General features: G+C 46.2%; 1 protein-coding gene across 6 annotated transcripts in view; it reads left to right on the top strand.

The window, feature by feature from the left end:
- SORBS2 (sorbin and SH3 domain containing 2) overlaps window positions 1-24,017 on the top strand; it is a 280,974-nt gene that overhangs the window by 186,594 nt on the left and 70,363 nt on the right. For all 6 annotated transcript variants that reach the window (XM_044297794.1, XM_044297802.1, XM_044297811.1 and 3 more), the window contains 3 exons: window positions 6,094-6,138; window positions 18,151-18,343; window positions 19,173-19,287. In XM_044297794.1, the coding sequence (XP_044153729.1) occupies window positions 6,094-6,138; window positions 18,151-18,343; window positions 19,173-19,287 (353 nt within the window). The remainder of the gene's footprint in view (window positions 1-6,093; window positions 6,139-18,150; window positions 18,344-19,172; window positions 19,288-24,017) is intronic.

Raw genomic sequence — 24,017 nt, 5'->3', positions numbered from 1 at the left:
CCTTTAAACGGGCTAATTATCATGAACAAGGGTTTGTACTAATGTTCGTTCCCAATATTCGGCCCGAAAATTGCCCAGTGTAAATCCCCCATAATTAATTAAAACCAGATAGATAGTGAAACATACTCCATTTTTTATTTTCTGAGTATATTTTTAATTCTAATTTCTGTACATGATTATGTACAGTACAGACCAAAAGTTTGGACACACCTTCTCATTCAAAGAGTTTTCTTTATTTTCATGACTATGAAAATTGTAGATTCACACTGAAGGCATCAAAACTATGAATTAACACATATGAATTTGCACATTCTTGGCATTCTCTTGATGAGCTTCAAGAGGTAGTCACCTGAAATGGTCTTCCAACAGTCTTGAAGGAGTTCCCAGAGATGCTTAGCACCCCATCACTCTCCTTCATGGTCAAATAGCCCTTACACAGCCTGGAGGTGTGTTTGGGGTCATTGTCCTGTTGAAAAATAAATGATGGTCCAACTAAACGCAAACCGGATGGAATAGTATGCCTCTGCAAGATGCTGTGGTAGCCATGCTGGTTCAGTATGCCTTCAATTTTGAATAAATCCCCAACAGTGTCACCAGCATAGCACCCCCACACCATCACACCTCCTCTTCCATGCTTCACGGTGGGAACCAGGCATGTAGAGTCCATCCGTTCACCTTTTCTGCGTCGCACAAAGACACGGTGGTTGGAACCAAAGATCTCAAATTTGGTCTCATCAGATCAAAGCACAGATTTCCACTGGTCTAATGTCCATTCCTTGTGTTCTTTAGCCCAAACAAGTCTCTTCTGCTTGTTGCCTGTCCTTAGCAGTGGTTTCCTAGCAGATATTCTACCATGAAGGCCTGATTCACACAGTCTCCTCTTAACAGTTGTTCTAGAGATGTGTCTGCTGCTAGAGCTCTGTGTGGCATTGACCTGGTCTCTAATCTGAGCTGCTGTTAAGCTGCGATTTCTGAGGCTGGTGACTCGGATGAACTTATCCTCCGCAGCAGAGGTGACTCTTGGTCTTCCTTTCCTGGGGCGGTCCGCATGTGAGCCAGTTTATTTGTAGCGCTTGATGGTTTTTGTGACTGCACTTGGGGACACTTTCAAAGTTTTTCCAATTTTTCGGACTGACTGACCTTAATTTCTTAAAGTAATGATGGCCACTCGTTTTTCTTTACTTAGCTGCTTTTTTCTTGCCATAATACAAATTCTAACAGTCTATTCAGTAGGACTATCAGCGGTGTATCCACCTGACTTCTCCACAATGCAACTGATGGTCCCAACCCCATTTATAAGGCAAGAAATCCCACTTATTAAACCTGACAGGGTACACCTGTGAAGTGAAAACCATTTCAGGTGACTACCTCTTGAAGCTCATAAAGAGAATGCCAAGAGTGTGCAAAGCAGTAATCAAAGCAAAAGGTGGCTACTTTGATGAGTTTTGATGCCTTCAGTGTGAATCTACAATTTTCATAGTCATGAAAATAAAGAAAACTCTTTGAATGAGAAGGTGTGCCCAAACTTTTGGTCTGTACTGTATATATATATATAAAAAGTATAAAAAAGTAGTGCATGCATTACTTTTTTGCGATGTGGAGGCACGGACAGAAAACCCAAGGAAGCACTCTGTAGTGCTTCCATTGGCTTCCGCTCTGTGCCTCCGTTCGGCACCGCATTGCATCTCCTGAATTCAAGTGAATGGTGCACACAGCCGATGCCCGTGTATTGCGGACCCGCTGTTTGCGGGCCGCAATACGGCCACGGCGCAGCAACGGCCGTGTGCATGAGCCCTAAAGGTAATGTGTGCTGTATCAATGCAAAATTTAAAGTGCAAAAACACAATACTGGAATTGGGGACTTTTTTTTTTTTTATCCCCCTGAAAGAGTTAATAAAGTTTATTCAATAATTATAGTATTGAAAAGTACAATTCAGCTAGCAAAAAGAAGCCTTTAGGTGGCTGCATTGATAGAAAAATGAAAAAAGTTATAGCTTTCAGAATGCGACAATGAAAAAAATAAAAAATCAAAGCACCTTGAGACCCAAGATTGGTTGCGTCTTTAAGGGGTAAAACTTCAGGAAGAATCAAGTGTAATAACAGTAGGGATATTTTAAGAATACTTTTAGGGATTTTGTCACAACTGCATATCAAAATCCATAAGTGTTACCTGCTTATTTTGCTATGGATTTGCCCCCTTACATTTTAGCAAGAAAATCTAAAACAAAAATCTGCATCATATGGCCTCCTGCACACGAACGCGTGCGCCCCGTGGCCCTGCTGCGGCCCACAAAATGTGTGCCGCAATGTACGAATACACACCGTGGGGCAGCCGCAGCGGATCGCGGATCCATTCACTTTAATGGGTCCAAGATCTGCCCGTTCCGCAAAAAGATAGGACATGTTCACCTCACGCATTGCACCCGCGCGGAAAACTCGTCCGTGTGAAAGGGGCCTTAATTTCATTCTCCAGGTCAGTACAATTACGGTGATACCACATATGTATAGCATTTTAATACTGAAAAAAATATAAAAACGGTGAAAAAATTTTTTTGTTCATTTCATCGCCATAATCTACCCCCTATAACTTTTTTGTAGTTATATGTATGGAGCCATGTGAGGGCTCATTTTTTTTCTGTTTCGCCGTTTGCTGTATGGGAAAAAATATTATAATATTTTAATAGTACAGGCATTTTCGCATTCGGCGATACCCATGATGTGGGTTTTTTGTTTATATTTTTTATTTACATTCTGGGGAAAGGGGGGTGATTTGAAGATTTTTAATTTTTTTTTTAAAGCATTTTTTACACTATGTTATAGCTCCCATATCATTAGACTGCTTCTCTCATACACTCCAATACATTAGCATTGGAGTGTATGACAATTACTATGCATTCCTATGCAGCCCTGTGGAATTGTACTGTACTGAAAGTTATCTTATTGTTGAAAATACTCATCTTGTCACTTGTACAAATTTTTGGGGTCTGACCCAGTGTTCAAAAGATTAACCAGTGTTCTTCTTTGCTGATAATAGTTCTTGGTTTTTATGTACGTGGATACAACTTTTCTAAACCTATTGCTTTGGATTCTCTATATCATCCATTCTTAGGCCTCATCCGGATTTTTTGCGTATCTCGGGAAGCTATTCAGTTCAATAGGGCCTCAAAAAATGCAGACAGCACACAATATGTCATCCGTATGCTGTCCACATCCGTGTGGCCATTCCGCAAATGATAGAACATGTTCTATTCTTATCCATTTTGCAGACAAGACTAGGCATTTCTACAAAGACATTACGGCATGCACACAGCCGGTATCCATATTTTGCAAATCTGCAGTTTGCGGAACACAAAACACATATAGCCTTATATGTTTGTCTGCGTTACAACTAGTAAATCAGTTGACCTATTTGAGTCTCAAGGGCTCATGCACACAAACGTATTTTTTGTCTGTGTCCATTCCATTTTTTTGCAGCCCGTATGCGGAACCATTCATTTCAATGGGGTTGCAAAGAAAAAGGACTCAGTGTGCATTCCGTATCCATTTGTCCGCAAGTCCTTTCCGCAAAAAAATAGAGCATGTTCTATTCTTGTCCGTTTGTGGACAAGGACAGGCATTGTTACAATTGATTACATACGTCACACGGATGTAATCCATTTTTTTTGTGAATCCGTGTTTTGCGGACCGCAAAATACATACGTTCGTGTGCATAAGCCCTAAGGCCTTATGTACACAGCCGTTGCCCGGTCATGCCCGTATTGCGGCCCACAAACAGCGGGTCTGCAATATATGGGCACTAGCTGTGTGCTCACAGTACCACGAATGTGGACCCATTCACTTGAACAGGTCCACCATCCGGAAGGAGCGGTGCGGAACGGAGTCACGGAACACCACGGAAGTGCTATTATGGGGTTTCTCTCTTTGCCACATAAACATTTTTTTGCCGTGTGTGGACGGATCATAGACCCATTCAAAATAATAGGTCAGCATCCGTCTGCAGCAGCCGCACGGATGGTGTCCACGCATTGGGGACCGTAAATTGTGGTCCCCGGTGCACAAAACAGCCGCACACGTGCGCATGAGGCCTACAGCAATTCACCCACCATCAGCATACATATCTGCTAAACATTTTACTCATTGCATTCCCTGGCCTGGGTAATCTATGGATCACAGAAGGTAGCCCAGGGCCAAACATCACGTATGAAGCCAGGGAGTATACCACAGTATGATGCCATTACTCATTTAGTATTAAAGCCCGATTTACACGACCTGATGTTCAGACGAATGTTCCTACAAACGCTTGTTCCCTATAATCTGCCTGTTTTAAGGTGCCGCAGATCATCTGATGAACGAGCGAAACACTTGATCATCGGGTGAAATGATTTGAGATGCAGAATCCTCAATGATCGGGCAGCGATCATTCTGGAGTACTTTCACACTAGCGTTTTTGTTTTCCGGTATTAAGTTCTGTCACAGGGGCTATATACCAGAAAAGAACTGATCAGTTTTCTCCTAATGCATTCTGAATGGAGAGTATAACGTTCAGGATGCATCAGTTCAGTGCCTCTTACGTTTTTTGGCTGGAGAAAATACAGCAGCATGCGGCAGTTTTCTCTCCGGACAAAAATCCTGAAGACTTGCCGGAATTCCAAGTGTTCCAGCAAAACATGATGAAACCCGGGAAAGACGGATCTGATATTGCAATGCATTTGTGAGACAGATCCGCATCCAGATCCGTCTCACAAATGCATCCGTTTGCGTCCGGATTGCCAGTTCTGGCAGGCAGTTTCGACGCCGGAACTGCCTGCCGGAATCCTCTGCCGCAAGTGTGAAAGTACCCTACACAGCACTCTGTGGCCCAAGAGCAATGATTTAGTATGGAGACAAGTCATAGCAGCAGCCATCGCTCATCCTCACTCTGTGGAGGTGATGCAATGCTTCGCCTTCACTGAACAAGCAGATTTTTGTCCTTTCCGACAATCGGCTGCTCCCTGCAGCATCTAAGTGCGCCTTCATTCTCAAAACGATATGACTCCTAATTAGAAACCATAATAACACTGAGAGATTATTGGTGAGTGCAAATATGGACTGTAAAGAGTGCAGACCAAAGTACCATAGCACATTCAACAAGAGTTCTGCTCATTAAGGCCTCATGCACACAGCCGTTGCCGGCCGCGGCCCGCAAACGGCAGGTCCGCAATATGTGGGCACCGGCCTTATGCTAACCGCATCCCAGATGCGGACCCATTCACTTGAACGGAGCACGGATCCCCACGGAAGCACTATGGATTTCCCCGTGGGGTTTCTGTCCGTGCCTCCGCACCACAAAAAATAAACCTTGTTCTATTTATTTTTTTTTGCAGTGCGGACAGATCACGGACCCATTCAAGTTGAATGGTTCTGGATCCGTTGCGGCAGCCGCACGGATTGTGTAGTGCATTAGGGACAGCAAATTGCGGTCCCTAATGCACGGAATGACCGAACAATGGCCGTGTGCAAGAGCCATTAAGAAGAGGTCTCTGAGTTACTATGTAACTTTGATAGCACAAGAAACGACCAAGATGTGTGCCTAGCAGAGCTGATTCTGTGTGCTTGGAGAATACATATGTAGGCATAAGCAGCAAGCGGTTTCCATTCAACTCCAATATCCTGCAATATATAACCTCTGCTCAGAGAACCTTCTAATAAATTCACCACACTTCATTGAAATTCAGGTCTCGGATCACGGCTGCTAAAATAAAAGTAACAAATCATCATTCCATTTGTGAAATATTAAACAAGCTTTTCTGGGCGTTTTTCCTTTGAAAACTTAGCAGATATTTATGTGCACCGATTATCACTGGGACATGAGTCTAAAGTATGGCCCCTGCCAATTTTATTGTTCAGAGCCTTGAAATGCAAATGTATGACAAGGACAAATCTCAGACAAGAAGAATGTATGGGAATGCAATCATTCTAAGGTGAGATGAGCTGTAAAATGAGCTGAACCATGAGACATAAAAGGGAAGGTGGAAGTAATTCTTGGTTTGTTCACAGCCTGTAGTAAATGTGACTGCTGCGTTCGAGGACTCACAGATTCTGTTTGTTTTACAGACAATGACAGTGATTATTCCAGTATGACCTATGCATATAATACAGGTGAGTTACTCAATCCATGTGCACAAATAAAAACAGGCTATTTTGTCGGGCAGAATGGCATGTTGTGTACAAACCGGATTCCAAAAAAGTTGGGACACTAAACAAATTGTGAATAAAAACTGAATGCAATGATGTGGAGATGGCAAATGTCAATATTTTATTTGTAATAGAACGTAGATGACAGATCAAACGTTTAATCTGAGTAAATGTATCATTTTAAAGGAAAAATACGTTGATTCAAATTTTCACGGTGTCAACAAATCCCCAAAAAGTTGGGACAAGTAGCAATAAGAGGCTGGAAAAAGTAAATTTGAGCATAACGAAGAGCTGGAAGACCAATTAACACTAATTAGGTCAATTGACAACATGATTGGGTATAAAAAGAGCTACTTAGAGTGTCAGTGTCTCTCAGAAGCCAAGATGGGTAGAGGATCACCAATTCCCACAATGTTGTGCAGAAAGATAGTGGAGCAATATCAGAAAGGTGTTACCCAGCGAAAAATTGCAAAGACTTTGCATCTATCATCATCAACTGTGCATAACATCATCCGAAGATTCAGAGAATCTGGAACAATCTCTGTGCGTAAGGGTCAAGGCCGTAAAACCATACTGGATGCCCGTGATCTCCGGGCCCTTAAACAACACTGCACCACAAACAGGAATGCTACTGTAAAGGAAATCACAGAATGGGCTCAGGAATACTTCCAGAAACCATTGTCAGTGAACACAATCCACCGTGCCATCCGCCGTTGCCAGCTGAAACTCTACAGTGCAAAGAAGAAGCCATTTCTAAGCAAGATCCACAATCTCAGGCGTTTTCACTGGGCCAGGGATCATTTAAAATGGAGTGTGGCAAAATAGAAGACTGTTCTGTGGTCAGACGAGTCACGATTCGAAGTTCTTTTTGGAAATCTGGGACGCCATGTCATCTGGACCAAAGAGGACAAGGACAACCTAAGTTGTTATCAACGCTCAGTTCAGAAGCCTGCATCTCTGATGGTATGGGGTTGCATGAGTGCGTGTGGCATGGGCAGCTTGCATGTCTGGAAAGGCACCATCAATGCAGAAAAATATATTCAGGTTCTAGAACAACATATGCTCCCATCCAGACGTCATCTCTTTCAGGGAAGACCCTGCATTTTTCAACAAGATAATGCCAGACCACATTCTGCATCAATCACAACATCATGGCTGCGTAGGAGAAGGATCCGGGTACTGAAATGGCCAGTCTGCAGTCCAGATCTTTCACCTATAGAGAACATTTGGCGCATCATAAAGAGGAAGGAGCAAGAAGGCCCAAGACGATTGAACAGTTAGAGGCCTGTATTAGACAAGAATGGAAGAGCATTCCTATTTCTAAGCTTGAGAAACTGGTCTCCTCGGTCCCCAGACGTCTGTTGAGTGTTGTAAGAAGAAGGGGAGATGCCACACAGTGGTGAAAATGGTCTTGTCCCAGCTTTTTGGGGATTTGTTGACACCATGAAATTCTGATTCAACATATTTTTCCCTTAAAATGGTACATTTTCTCAGTTTAAACTTTTGTTCCGTGATTTATGTTCTATTCTGAATAAAATATTAGAAGTTGGCACCTCCACATCATTGCATTCAGTTTTTATTGACGATTTGTATAGTGTCCCAACTTTTTTGGAATCCGGTTTGTAATAAGACTGGTAAACATGCTTTACCATGACATGTTACACTGCAGAGCGGGCAGGATCTTTCTTTATAGCATTAGGCTTAGTTCACACTTCAGTTATTTGATCAGTTATTTCCATCAGTTAGGGCTCATGCACATGACTGTATGTATTTTGCGGTCTGCAAAAAATATGGATGACGTCCGTGTGCATTCCATATTTTGTGGAACTGAACAGCTGGCCCCTGGTAGAACAGTCTTATACTTGTCCATGATGCGGACAATAATAGGACATGTTCTATGTTTTTGCGGACATACGGAAATGGAATGCACACAGAGTAACTTGAAATGAATGGTTCCGCATATGGTCCGCAAAAAAAGCTGAACGGACATGAAAATAAAATATGTTCGTGTGCATGAGCTCTTATTGTGAGCCAAGAATGGAAGTGAAGCCTACTTAGAGAAAGGCCTCATGCACACGGCCGTTGTTTGGGTCCGCATCCGAGCCACCGATGCTCCGTTCCGTGGCCCCGCAAAAAAAATAGAACATGTCCTATTCTTGTCCGTTTTGCGGACAAGAATAGGCATTTCTACAATGGGCCGCCCGTTCCGGACCTCAAAAAAACGGCACATCGTGTGCATGTAGCCAAAAGGTGTAATAGACAAATCTTCACCTGTTCTGTGTTTAGTAACTGATGGAAATAACTGACCAAACAACTGAAGTATGAACTCCGCCTTATACAGAAATTGACATATAAAAAGGAAAGAGTAAAACCAGCTCACAAACACCATGTTTCTGGGTCTTGTCCTGCACCGTCCTTGTATGTGTTAGCGGGAGAAGACAGAAAAATGAACAACAGCCCAAACATTGTGTAAAAACCACTTGAAGTTTTATTCCATACTATTTAAAATTCCAACATGGAGTTACAGATATTAATGCTAAGTGTTAATTTCCATCTGTAACTCCATGTTGTGATTTTAAATAGTATGGAATAAAACTTCAAGTGGTTTTTATAAGATAATGGGCAGCTGTTTATTTTCCTGTTTATATATTTTAACCCATTGCCCACATCCAGTGTTCATGTACAGCAAAAGTAAAGTAAAGTCCATTCAATATATACTGTAGCAGGTGCTGTTTGGCCATTGAAGTAAAGTCCGTTCAATATACAGCAGGTGCCGTCCTCCAACAGCCTGGACAGGAATTATCTGTTTGACTGCTAGAATGCAGTGGTCAATAGTGACCCTCTGTCATTAACTGGGGACCTAGTGAAGACTCCCAGGTCTGCCATCTTGTTACTTCTATTAGGCTACTTCCACACTTGCAGCAGCAGGGTCCGGCAGGCTGTTCCAGCCTGCCGGAGCCCGTGCTAACGCTAGCCCACCGTGCTTCGAAGTGTGCTTCGGCCCCATTCACTATAATGGGAGCAGGCCAGAGGTCCAGCCACAGAACGGCGACCATGCAGAGAAGCGGACGGACAAAAACGACAGCATGCTGGCTTGTTCGCTGTGCTGTGGCTTACCTCCGGCCTGCTCCCATTATAGTGATTAGGCCCGGAGTGGACTTCCGGTGGCATGGTGGGTTAGCGTTAGCACGGATCCGGCAGGCTGTTCTCCCGCTGGAACAGCCTGCCGGACCCTGCTAGCGCAAGTGTGAACGTAGCCTTAGAGGTCAGAGGTAGGGTTTAATAGGATAAAGCTGACAGCAGAATACACTGCCATTCTGAAGTACACATTATTATGCAAGTGATCAAGCAGTCAGCTAGTCAAGTTTCCTGGATGGACTAAAAAAATAAAATAAAAAATAAATAAAATAAAAATTAAATCCCCCAAAAAACAACAAATAATAATAGTTCAGAACCACCCTTTCTTAGGTAAAAAAAAAATATACAAAGTTAGGCACAAACATAATTGTTATCAGCGTGTCCATAAGTCCAAGGTATTAAAATATCATGTTTATCCGACACAGTGAATGCCAAAAAAATAAAAGAAATTCACAATGGCAGAATCGCTGTGTTTTGCCACCTTGCCAACCTCCCTCCACCAAAAAAGTAAGAAATATTCATCAAAAAGTTGTACGTACCCCATAATGGTACCAAGAAAAATTGAAGCTCACTCCACAAAACAAGTCATAGCAATGTTAACGGAAAAATAAAAAAAATCATCAATATGGCGACACATATTTTTGGTCTTTTGTAAAGGTATACTGTAATCTCACAATGACAAATGTTGAAGGCTGCTTGCAGCCTGTAATTGTGGGAGGAGCGTGCTCACCCTTATAAACCTGGGGGCGGGGGGAGGGCGGGGAGGCTGGCCGGCGGGCGGAGACGGCTCACGGCCGCTGGGCCCATGCATCCACGCCATACTGGCCGATGCTTCCTTTGTTTGGTGTACGGTGTTGGGGAATCGCTCCCCCAGTGCGTTGAGGCTGGTGCAATGAAATGTTGTTATTCTATCCCAATAGTGCCAGGAGCCCATTGCGGGGTCGGGGGCGCCGGGATCAGCGGCGGCCGGCGGCAGATTAATAAAAAAAAAAAATATGGAGTAAGGATGTTCTGCAGGTGGTTGCTCATATTAACCCCCGCAATGCCAAGAGTAAAAAAAAAAAAAAAAAAAAAAAAAAAAAAATGGAGTAAGGATGTTTCGGCAGGTGGTTGCTCATATTAACCCACGCAATGCCAAAAAAAAAAATTAAATGATGTAAACAAGCTGATTTGTTTCAATGCCAGGCCGGCCAGCTGCCGCCCACACCAGGGCATTGGTCTCACCCCCTGGGTGATTGGGGGCGGTTGTTCCGGGGGCCTGGGGTCCGGCGGTGCCTGGGCCTCCCCCCGGTGCGGCCGCCCTTAGGTCTCCCAGGGGAGAGAGGGGGGGGGCGTTCCCCGGTTCCTGCATCTCCGGGACTGGTCTACCTGGTCACTCAGGGGTAAATGCCTCCCCGATTCGCCCCGGGCGCAATGTCCCCTGTTTCGCTCAGGTGTATTTTTCCTGAATCACTCAGGCGTAATGTCTTTCTGTTCGCTCAGGTGTAATGTCTTCCTGAATCGCTCAGGTGTAATGTCTTCCTGAATCGCTCAGGTGTAATGTCTTCCTGAATCGCTCAGGTGTAATGTCTTCCTGAATCGCTCAGGTGTAATGTCTTTCTGAATCGCTCAGGTGTAATGTCTTTCTGAATCGCTCAGGTGTAATGTCTTCCTGAATCGCTCAGGTGTAATGTCTTCCTGAAGCGCTCATGTGCAAGGTCTCCCCGAATCGCTCTGGTGTCATATTCCCTAAATCATTCAGGCATGGTGTCCGCTGGCCCCATGTCTGGGTCATGTGTTCCCTGGGTCACGCAGGGGCCGGGTGTTCCTTGTTCGTTCAGGGTCATGCGTTCTCTGTTCGCTCGGGTAGCATGGATCCCCGTGGTTGGCCGGGCTTCTAGTGTTCCTGTGCGTTCAGGGCATGTGTTCCCTGTCCGTGCAGGGGGCATGTGTTCCCTGTGTGTGTGGGTCAGGGGGCATGAGCGGTACAAACCTGGGGGTCATATGTTCCCGGGGTCACTCAGGCATGATTCCGGCCCAAGTGCACTTGGGTCAGGGTCACGCACCCTTTCGCTGCTTAAGGGTCCAGCTGTTCGCATCCCTCACCGGGTATCGGTCCAAACACAGCTTGTTTCTTCACGTACAACAGGGTCTCGGCCTCCAGGACTGCGAGCTAGCTACTTTCGTTACGCCAAAGTCTCCTCCTTGTCCAGGTAAGATCCAGCCACGAGGCTGCTGTACACCTTGCCACTGCGTTACGTATTCGTTGTCACAAACTCCCGTTCATAGGTCTACATTTCACCTCGGAAATCAGTAGCGCGGTTCGCTCCATTTCAGGTAAGTAGCGAGCACCTCCACGCGGTCAGACCATTCTCCGGCAACGCGTCTTCGGTCATCTGGGGGAGGGGGATGGAATCTCATCTGTTACCTTCATGCCTCCTCCATGCAGCTTGAAGATGTCGCAGGCCCCGGAGTCGGATGACAACTTATCTTTACCCGGGACCTCCGTATCAGGGCACGCCAGCAACCCCTCTCTACGGAGCTGGACCATCCCGAAACTGGTGGCAGAGCTCAATAGGAGAGGAATTCACCATCCCGCCTCCGCGAGGAAAGCGGAGCTGTACCGTCTCCTAATGACGGCACCGTCAGGCTCAAGTGACCAACCTTCTCTCTCCTCTATCCAGCTAGCCCTCCTGCAGTTGCAGGCCACCATCGGCAGCCTGGCGGGTTCGGTGGCGGACATCCAAACCAGGATGGGGGAATTGGAGTCACGGCCGGCGGCACCACCTTCCCCAGCCCTTCCAGCCTTACCATCTACATCCCAGGAGTCGGCACCAGGTACGGTCCGTACCAGCCCCCAGATTGCCCCCTCGCATTTCATCCCAGACAACCTGAAAAGGGACATCCTAGCGGGGAGGGACGTCAACCTGGCGTCCATTCTCATTGCATCACAGGATGTGTCAGAAAATAAGGTGATTAATTGCGGGGAGGTATCGGTGGTTCTGCGGGTCAAGGATGCCCGCCTGAACCAGAAGCTCTCAATCCCCAAATTCGTCCTGGCGTTTAGCCTCTACCGAGATACCATCTGCGGCAGCCAGCCACACAGGCGCGAGGAGCTGGATTCCTATTTATACCGAGTCACCGACTTAGGTTACAAGTACGGCGGGTCGAACTTCTACGACTACCACAGGTCTTTCTCAGCCAAGGCGGCTGCCGCCCTCGCCCAGTTCCAGTTCATCACGGACTGGGCAAACCTGGACATGGAGCTGTTCTGTCGTCATTTTGCTGGGTTACAGGCCCCCACGTGCGCAGCGTGCCAATCCATCCAGCACACGGCCGACTGGTGTCTCAACCTCCCCACCTCGGGCCGGGAAGGTTCCCTGCCTGGCCCCTCCGGCGCACAGCGGTTCCAAGGGTCCACGGACAAGCTGGGCAGGCCCATTGCTTACCTAGGACAGAGTCAGGTCTGCAACAACTTTAACGCCGGGGGTTGTGGTTTCAACAGCTGCAGGGCCTTGCATGTCTGCTCCCTCTGCTTCAGGGCCCACCCCCGCTCCAGCTGCCCGAAGAGGCAACGTAAGACGCTATGACTGGCCGACATCAATATTGAGCTCTTGGGCATCCTGTTGCAAGACCACCCCGATCGCCAGGCGGTGGAGTTCCTGCTCGCCGGCTTCAAGGGGGGCTTCGATACCGGCTTTGTGGCCCTCCCTCAAGTGTCCTGGGAGGGAAGGAACCTACAGTCTGCCATTCAAGACCCAGAAGCGGTAGCCACCCTGTTGCAGGACGAAGTTCGGAAGGGTTTTCTCCTAGGCCCGTTTAAAGTCATCCCATTTTCTACTTGGAGGATAAATCCTATTGGCCTGGTCTCCAAGCAGGCCTCAAATAAAAAACGTTTGATTTACGACTTGTCAGCGCCTCACATGTCACCAATTCCCAGCCTCAACTCCCTGATCCCGTCAGAAGAATTCTCTATGTCCTACGCATCCATAGACGAGGCCATTCAATACATCCGGATGGCCGGGGAGGGTGCTTGGTTGGCCAAGGCCGACATCGCGGACGCCTTCAAGCTGCTCCCCATTCTTCCTCAGCTATGGCGATATTATGGGTTACACTGGGCGGACGGGTTCTATTTTGCTGACCGGCTCACCTTTGGGTCAAAAAGCAGCCCGTGGCTGTTCGACAGGTTCGCCTGTGCGCTGTACTGGATCCTTGTCCATCATGGGGGGCTAGGTATGGTCATACATTACTTGGATGATTTCCTGATAGTCGAGAGGCCCGAGAGCCCCCCCTCTGGGTTGGCGAGTTTGCTCCAACTGTTCGCCAGCCTCGAGGTCCCCGTGGCATCCGCCAAGACAGAGGGTCCAGGCACCAGGGTTACCTTCTTGGGCATCACCCTGGATTCGGTCCGCATGCAGGCCAGCCTCCCCGCGGTCAAGCTGGCAAAAATCAAAGCCGCCGTTTCAGCCGCGGCCTCTTCCGGGGTTTTGTCCAAGCGGGAGCTCCAGTCCCTGTTAGGGTTCCTCACCTGCGCATTCAAAATCATGCCGCAGGGCAGGTCCTTTATTTCCCGGCTCCTCCACCTCCTGCCAACCGCTCCGGATCAGGACTCCACCGTCCGGCTGGACGGTCACGCCATGGCGGACCTTCGAATGTGGCGAGCTTTCCTGACCGGGTGGAACGGTATCTCGTTATTTGTACCATCCCCGGACGCGGCGTCCCCCACGGTTTTCACCGATGCCACGGCCTCCCGCGGGTTCGCAGCTATCTTCTACCCGCAGTGGTTGGTTGGCCGGTGGAGCTCCTGTCCGAGGCTGAGGCCGTGAGGTCCTCGCCGCTATTGGAATTGTACCCCATAGTGGCGGCTGCCCACGTCTGGGGTCCGCTCTGGGCAAACAGGTCAGTAATATTCAGAACGGACAGTCAGGTCCTGGTTGAGGTCATTTCAAAGGGAAGGGCAAAATCCCTCAGGATCATGGCCCTGCTGCGTAAGCTTGTCTGGCTGTCCCTGGAGTTTAACTTCCACGTTTTCGCCTTCCATGTCCGCGGCCGACGCCCTGTCACGGTTTAACTTCGATATTTTCTTCCAGGAACTCCCGGAGGCGGATCCCGTCGGCATTCCAGCTCCGCCATACAGCGCCCTCCTGCTGAACTAGAGCCCTTGATAGCGACCGCACGGTCTTTAGTCCAGCGGTCGCTAGCCGCCAACACCGCCAGGAACTAAGACGCCGGGTTCAGCTTGTTTAGGCGGTTCGCTGACACCCACCCACAGGGGGAGGTGGACGAGGTCACCTTTATCATGGCCTTCATAGCCCATTGCCACACCCACCGCCACCTCTCTTTTAATACCATCAAGCTGTATTTGGCCGGCATTCAGCACCACCGGATGCTCAGCGACCCTTCTGCCAGATCCATCTTTTCTAATCAGGCCATCAAAGCCACCCTCAGGGGCATTCAGAAGGTTAGCACGGCGGTCCAGGTACGCAGGCAGCCGGTGTCAGGTGAGCTCTTCCGCAAGTTATCCGCAGCCCTAGACGGCCTTCCTTTTGGGCAACCAGCAAGCATCATCACCAAAGCGGCCATGTACCTCGGGTTTTATGGGTTCCTCAGGCCCGGGGAGTTCACCTGCAGCGCCATCTCCCGCACAACCCTGCTCAGGCGGCATCTCACCTGGCACTCTGATCACTTCATCCTATCCATCCCCTCCTCAAAGACCAGTCAGACCGGTCCTCCCACAGAGGTGGAATTTTTCCCAACGGCCACCTGCTGGTGTCCTATCAAAGTGCTCAAGGAGCTCCTGGCCTCCCTTCAATCTTCCGATCTAGACGACCCGTTGCTCCCGATCAACGGTAGGCCCCTGTCTTCTACCCTGTTCATCTCCAACATCCGTACCCTGGCCGCAGGGCTGGGTTTCAACCCTAGCACGATATCCGGGCACTCCTTCCGCATAGGGGCCGCATCCGCAGCATCAAGTCACCAGGTACCAGCGCATGTCATCCGCAAGGTGGGTCGTTGGCGGTCGTCCTGCTTCACAAGGTACATTCCGAATCCACGGGCGGAGATCTCCAGAGCCTTTTGTTCCTTGGCATTATAGTTCACGCTATGCTTCAATAAATGCTTCACTCCCTACTACGTACCAGTTCTCTTTTTGGCCACTATTTCAGGCCGTACCTCGTCACTGGCGCCGGGCACACTCCAGCCAGTGGGGTTAGGACAATCGGTAGGCATGCCTATTCTGTCACTTGCTTAGCTCCTCCCACAAATGTTGAAGGCTGCTTGCAGCCTGTAATTGTGGGAGGAGCGTGCTCACCCTTATAAACCCCCTCCTACAAGCAGGAAGGGCGCCCGTTGTTGCCCCTCCCTCCCATCCCCTTTTCTCATACTCTCCTCCTAGGTGACCCACTATTTCAGGCCGTACCTCGTCACTGGCACCGGGCACACTCCAGCCAGTTGGGTTAGGACAATCGGTAGGCATGCCTATTCTGTCACTCGCTTAGCTCCTCCCACAATAATAATAATAACACACAATGAATGCCATAAAAAATTAATTTCCCCCCAAAAAATTGCAGGATTGCATTAATTTCCACATATCATTCCACACATTAAATGGTGCCCTTAAAATAATACGAATCATCCAGGAAAAAGGAAACCCAAAACAAAACCAAAGAAGTGATGGCTCCTGGAAAGTGGGGATGAAAAAAAACAAGAAAGAAAAAATGAAAACTGGCTAAGGCCTAGTTAACACGAACGTATGGCTTTTATAGTTTTTTGCGGTCCGTTTTTCACGGATCCGTTGTTCCATTTTTGAGTTCCGTTGTGTTTCCATTTCCGTTCCGTTTTTCTGTATGGCATATACAGTATACAGTAATTACAATACATGGTTCTACAAAAACGGAACGGATACGGAAGACATACGGATGCATTTCTTACGGATGCGTTTTTTTTGGCGGACCCATTGACTTAAATGGAGCCACGGAACGTGATTTGCGGGCAATAATAGGACATGTTCTATCTTTCAACAGAACAGAAAAACGGAAATACGGAAACGGAATGCTTACGGAACACATTCCGTTTTTTATCTGGAGCCATTGAAATGAATGGTTCCGCATACGGACCGTATACGGACCACAAAAAACGGCCTGTACACTCGCAAAAAAACCAATCGTGTGAACTAGGCCTAAAGGAAATTACAGTGTGGTAGGGTACAGGTCACACAGGTTACAGAAAGGGTTACTTTATTTCCTGCAACGCTCTGTATGATATTTTACTAAGCTGTATGGAAAACAATCAGAGACGAAGTTCTAAATTTAATATACAATGTTTATTTCGTATTCACTGCCCGCTTCTGAAGAGCAGCACAAGCAAAAACCCCATTGTAGCTATTAATACAATTATATTGAAAATGATGAAAAAATAAGCATAGCAACAAATTTCGCAGGGTGAAAATACTGACCTATAAATATAGATGTGAATTTTAGCATGCAGATATTGAAGGGGTTAAAGGGGTTGTGAAGTGTCAAGATATTTATGACCTATCCATAGGATAGATCAGTGATGGTCCGACTCCTGGACCCCCGACAATCAGCTGTTTGAAGGGGTTCTGGCACTCGTGTGATGCAGCATAGCCCCTTAATTTGTTTCTTTCCTGTTTACTTGAATTTAATGTGAACTGGGGAGGATGTAACTTGTTTATATAGGAGAAAGACATTGCTTTGGCTTTGTAAATGGTCAAAATGCTATAAATGTCTAATGGAGAGCTTTCCAGGAACTCCTGACTGGTGAATTATCTCAATATACTTGTTTTTAACTCTAATATATTAAGATTATCTTTTTTTGCTGGTAGCTTAGTAAACAGTTGTTCTGTGACAGACAGACAGACGGACGGACGGGCGGACTGCTATGGGGACAGAAAGAGAGGGGGCAAGCACTGAACCCCTTCTCCCGTTATGACATAGATCCATGGCAGTTTTATTTGCACTGTCCATGTCACTAGGGGGAGATTTTACAGCTTCCATTGAGTTCAATAATAACTATATACAATACAGTAAACTAAACTCCTTCTAGTGGTTGCTACAGGCAACTAGTTTCATCATATTCTATATGAGAGGAAGGAGAGGACATAGAACTGTATGAGGAGAGATATATTAACTAAAGGGCCTTAGGCTGGGCTGTCGCTTTTTCACGCCGCAATCTGCATGCAAAGAACAAAGAAAAATGCATTGCAAGAACGGATCCGTCTCTCTGGATGTCATCCGGAAAAAACGTATCCGTTATATATTTTTTCCCATTTTTACTAGTCTGCGTATGCGCAGACCGGAAGGACGGAACCGGCATTGTGGTATTTTAATACATTTCAATGTAAATTATTCCCGGATCCGGCATTCCGGCAACTGATCCCGAATTTTGGACGGAGATAATACAGCAGCATGCTACAGTATTTCCTCCGTCCAAAACGCAGTTTAGTGACTGAACTGAAGACCCCCTGATGCATCCTGAACAGATTGCTCTCAATTCAGAATGCATGGGGATAAAACTGATCAGTTCTTTTCCGGTATTGAGCCCTAGGACGGAACTCAGTGCTGGAAAAGAGAAACGCTAGTGTGAAAGTACCTTAGATAGCTAGATGACGTTGACAGTTTTCACAGAAAGGTGATCATGTTGTTTTTTTTAATTATAGTTTCTTAGGCATTGATATGTGTGTGTGTGTGTGTGTATGTGTATATATATATATATATATATATATATATACATATATATATATATATATATGTCTGTATATAATCATAAAGGTTATTTTTTAGGGGTTCAGTAAAGTGTTTTTCTATGATTTGATATATGTTTTTGTCTATGTGCTAACAGATAACTACACCTCTTCTGTACCTGCCTATTCACACCCCGCGGCAAAGACACAAACGTACCGGCCTCTCTCTAAAAGTATTTCTGACAACGGCACAGATGTGTTTAGAGTTTCATCCCCATTGCCACCTCCTCCGATACCTGTGCTTCCTCCTTCTGTGCCTCATCGCATGCGGGAGCTGACATCTCCGGAGAAGTAAGTCACCAAATATTAATGTTCTTCACCTTCTTTGTTCTGTTGAAAATTCTCATGTACAATTTTACTTGAGGTTTTTTAATGCAGCACCACAACTGAGTTTTTCATAAAAGCTGAGTATTAGGGCTCACACACACAACCGTATGTATTTAGCGGAATCTTCAAATAATATGGATGACGTCCATGTGCATTCCGTATTTTGCGGAACGGAACAGCTGACCCCTAATATAACAGTTCGATCCTTGTCCATAATGCGGACAATAATAGGACATGTGCTATTTTTTTGCGGAACGGACATGCGGACATACGGAAACGGAATGCAGACGGTGTACCTTCTGTTTTTTTTTGCTGACCCATTCAAAATTAATGGTTCCGCATCTGTAAAAAAAATGGAATGGACAGGGAAAAAAAATAAGTTTGTGTGCATGAGGCCTTAGTAACTACAAGAGTGAACTTCAAATCATCAAACACCTACAACCCCCCAATATGTCTAATAAAACAAGTAGAGACACAAATGTAAAACTAATATACATTTTATTAAAGGGATTGCCCAATATTTTCATATTGATGGCTCATCTTCAGGATAGCTCATGACAATCTGATTGGTAGGGGTCCGACACCGTTGCTCGGCTGTTCCATGCATTGGGGACCTCAACTTAAATGGGTCCGTGATCCGTCTGCACCACAAAACTACAACATGTTGGGTCACAATACGGGCCTGACCGAGCAACGGCCGTGTGCATGAGGCCTTAGGTTTTATACAAAATGCTAAAAGTAATTTGAGTGCTGTGTTTTCAAGTCTATGCCATTGTATATTTCCTCCTACAAGGAATGAGTGGGAACCACCAGACAGAAAAGTTGATACTCGCATGTTCCGCTCCGAACCCCGAAGTATCTTTGAATATGAACCTGGAAAATCCTCCATCCTGGAGCATGAAAGACCGGTAAGAGCAATGTGTGACCTGTCAGTCTGTGATTACAGATCCTCTTGTATTTTACATCATTGAAAGTACCAGAGCACAAGAAAAAAGATAGTAAACATCGTATCAGCACTGCACATGTGCAAGACATTCAGCGCCTGAACCTAGGCACGCTAGTGATCTTCATCCTGTGACTTTCCAGATGCTGGAAAACTTCAAGTCTGACCATGCTGCCACAGTTTGGAGACCACTGCTGTTGTTTATTTTTGAATGCTGTTTGTGTCACTCCAAGATTTTTTTTATTTTTTTTACTGATGACCTATCCTCTGTATAGATCATCAGTATCTCATCTTCGAGTGTTCAACACCCGGGATTCCCACCGATCAGCTGTTCTTTTGAGCACCGCTGCCTTCTCGCAGCTTACCAAGCACAGCGTCCTACATTGTGTAGCGGCTGTGGTTGGTATTGCAGCTCAGTCCCATTCACTTGATTCACTCCACCATGTGATCAATGAACGTGTTGTCACTGGCTTTTGAAAAGCAGAGAGAAGGCTGTGGTGCTCAAAGGGGCACCGCTGCCTTCTCAAACAGCTGATCAGCGGGGGTCCTGGGTATACAACCCCCACAGATCAGATACTGATGATCTATCCTGAGGATAGGACATCAAGAAAAAAAAAATATGTAGAAAACCCTTTAAGCATTTTTAAATGTCAGTATGTAGCAAATACACATTCACTGAACAGCATGTTAATCCTTTAAAAAGGTCTTACAGGTCTTTATTATTGATGGCCTATCCTTAGAGTAGGTCATGAGTATCCAATGGGTACAGCATTGCAGTAACCAGGCATAGCAGATGGAGTTTTGCAGCTCAGGTACCAACTTCCAGCACACAGTAGATCCTTCTAATAGCTGATCAGCAGGGTTTCTGTGAGTCGAACCCCCGTCGATCTGACATTGACATCCTATGGATTAGTCATCAGTATTAAAGACTTGGAAAACCCCTTTAGGCACAAGGACAAATAGTTTATCTTGTTGTGTCTTATGTTAAACTGTTTCTCATAGGTTAAATAATAATAATTATATCTGAGAAGTCTTATAAGGTGTGCATGACAGTTGCTGCTTTTCTGGCATCCTGGCAGAATGAATCAGTAATGGAATAATTTACAGAGTGACTAGAATTGCACACAATCGCTATTAGAGTGGGGCTTCTTTTTTTTCACTCGGGCCTCAACAACATATACAAGGTGATACTGCAGCATCACCAGCTAACAAATACTGCTGTGTTGTGTCCATATTACCCCCAGCAATATTAACCAAATACCACCATGCAACACACATAAAGCCCTCTAGCGGCCTAAAAACTACAGTGCAGTGCAAAATACCTCCACAGCAGTGCCAAAGAGATATCACAGTACAACACAAAATAACTCTCCAGCAGTGCCAGAGACCAAAATGCAGCACAAAATGCCTCCCCCGCAGCACCATATACCATAGTGCAGCTGAAATACCTCATCAAAAAGCATGAAACTAGTTCCAAAGTGCAGCACAAAATACCTGCCCAGCAGCACTAAACAAGTACTATTATCGAGCACAAAATACCAACCAAGCAATGTCAGATCACAGTGCTGCACAAAGTGCACCCACAGCAGCATCAAACAAATACCACAGTGCAGCACAGAATACCTTCTCAGGAGCCCTCACACACATACCACAGTGCAGCACAGAATACCTCCTCAGGAGCCTCACACAAATACCACAGTGCAACACAGAATACCTCCTCAGGAGCTCCACACACATACCACAGTGCATCACAGAATACCTCCTCGGGAGCTCCACACAAATACCACAGTGCAGCACAGAATGCCTCCTCAGGAGCCCCACACAAATACCACAGTGCAACACAGAATACCTCCTCAGGAGCCCCACACAAATACCACAGTGCAACACAGAATACCTCCTCAGGAGCTCCACACACATACCACAGTGCATCACAGAATACCTCCTCAGGAGCCCCACACACATACCACAGTGCAACACAGAATACCTCCTCAGGAGCCCCACACAAATACCACAGTGCAACACAGAATACCTCCTCAGGAGCTCCACACACATACCACAGTGCAGCACAGAATACCTTCTCAGGAGCCCCACACAAATACCACAGTGCAGCAGAGAATACCTACTCAGCAGGTCCACACACATACCACAGTGCATCACAGAATACCTCCTCAGGAGCTCCACACACATACCACAGTGCATCACAGAATACCTCCTCAGGAGCTCCACACACATACCACAGTGCATCACAGAATACCTCCTCAGGAGCCCCACACACATACCACAGTGCAACACAGAATACCTCCTCAGGAGCTCCACACAAATACCACAGTGCAACACAGAATACCTCCTCAGGAGCCCCACACAAATACCACAGTGCAACACAGAATACCTCCTCATGAGCACCACACAAATACCACAGTACGGCACAGAATACCTCTCTAAAAGTGTGAAATACCAAAATCCAACACATAATGCATCCCCAGCAGTGCCTAGAAAATACCACAATGGAGTATAACAGGGTGTAATGTACTGGCAGTATATGGATATCTGACCCACTGGAGTGACTGGCAGTAAACTTTTTACCCACAGTTTAGGCTCCTAGCTCCACTACCTCCATATATAAGAAGAAGGGGCACAGAATACCTCCTCAGGAGCTCCACACACATACCACAGTGCAACACAGAATACCTCCTCAGGAGCCCAACACACATACCACAGTTCAACACAGAATACCTCCTCATGAGCACCACACAAATACCACAGTGCAGCACAGAATACCTCCTCAGGAGCTCCACACACATACCACAGTGCAGCACAGAATACCTCCTCAGGAGCCTCACACAAATACCACAGTGCAACACAGAATACCTCCTCATGAGCACCACACACATACCACAGTGCAGCACAGAATACCTCCTCAGGAGTTCCACACACATACCACAGTGCATCACAGAATACCTCCTCAGGAGCCCCACACAAATACCACAGTGCAGCACAGAATACCTCCTCAGGAGCTCCACACACATACCACAGTACATCACAGAATACCTCCTCAGGAGTCCCACACAAATACCACAGTGCAGCACAGAATACCTCCTCAGGAGTTCCACACACATACCACAGTGCATCACAGAATACTTCCTCAGGAGCCCCACACAAATACCACAGTGCAGCACAGAATACCTCCTCAGGAGCTCCACACACATACCACAGTGCATCACAGAATACCTCTTCAGGAGCCCCACACAAATACCACAGTGCAGCACAGAATACCTCCTCAGGAGCTCCACACACATACCACAGTGCATCACAGAATACCTCCTCAGGAGCTCCACACACATACCACAGTGCATCACAGAATACCTCCTCAGGAGCCCCACACACATACCACAGTGCAACACAGAATACCTCCTCAGGAGCCCCACACACATACCACAGTGCAACACAGAATACCTCCTCAGGAACCCCACACAAATACCACAGTGCAGCACAGAATACCTCCTCAGGAGCCCCACACAAATACCACAGTGCAACAAAGAATACCTCGTCAGGAGCTCCACACAAATACCACAGTGCAACACAGAATACCTCCTCAGGAGCCCCACACAAATACCACAGTGCAACACAGAATACCTCCTCATGAGCACCACACAAATACCACAGTACAGCACAGAATACCTCTCTAAAAATGTGAAATACCAAAATCCAACACATAATGCATCCCCAGCAGTGCCTAGAAAATACCACAATGGAGTATAACAGGGTGTAATGTACTGGCAGTTTATGGATATCTGACCCACTGGAGTGACTGGCAGTACATTTTTTACCCACAGTTTAGGCTCCTAGCTCCACTACCTCCATATATAAGAAGAAGGGGCACAGATGGGTGGCACTAGTCTTCCTGACTAGGAGGAGCAAACGCATGACCATCAGATGGCTCTCAAACCCTTAACCCTTATTGATTAACATTTGTTATATATTTTTGGGGGGGGAAGAAATGCAAGTTGTTTAATTTGCAGTAAAAATGGCATGTTATGTTTATTCTAGAGGTTGGTTCAAATATGGTGATCCCAAATATGTATAGAGGTTTTTCTTTTTACATTTTGGTACTTTGGCACCATAAAACATGTTTTATGGGAAAATAGCAGTCATGAAAGACCCATATCTTTTTATTTTGCCGCCAACATGGTTGCACTTGGGCTTATGATTTCTTGAATTAGGGTAATATCAGTTTATTTTTTTATGGCACCATTTACCATTTGTGTGGGGTTTGAAAAAAATGTACCAGAATTTTTTACGCAATGCGCTGTGCTGTATAAATAATAAACTATCATTATCCTTTGAGTTGGTAGTATTGTGATAGTATTAATATTTGGTACAGGTATTTTTTACGGTGAAATATTTGATAAAAATTTTTTATGACAACATTGCTGCGGCGAGCAGTGTAATTACAGCTCCTCTGTCCCATTGACTTCAATGGAACAGCTCACTAGACTAGAATGGAGACGTCCAAAGTGCAAAGTGTTAAAGGAGTTCTTAAGGACCTAAATAATGTTAAGCTATACTCAGGATAGGTCATCAATACCTGATTGTTGTGGTCTGACTTCTGGCATCCTTCCTGATTTGTTCTTCCTCGGCCTGTTATGTCATCTCCGTTGTTCTCATGGCCTGTGTGCAGCTCAGCCCCATTTAAAT

Source organism: Bufo gargarizans, chromosome 1 (assembly GCF_014858855.1).
Source record: "Bufo gargarizans isolate SCDJY-AF-19 chromosome 1, ASM1485885v1, whole genome shotgun sequence".
Taxonomy (NCBI): Eukaryota; Metazoa; Chordata; class Amphibia; order Anura; family Bufonidae; genus Bufo; species Bufo gargarizans.
Note: the sequence above shows the minus strand (reverse complement) of the source record. Positions and strands in the feature narration are given on the sequence as shown.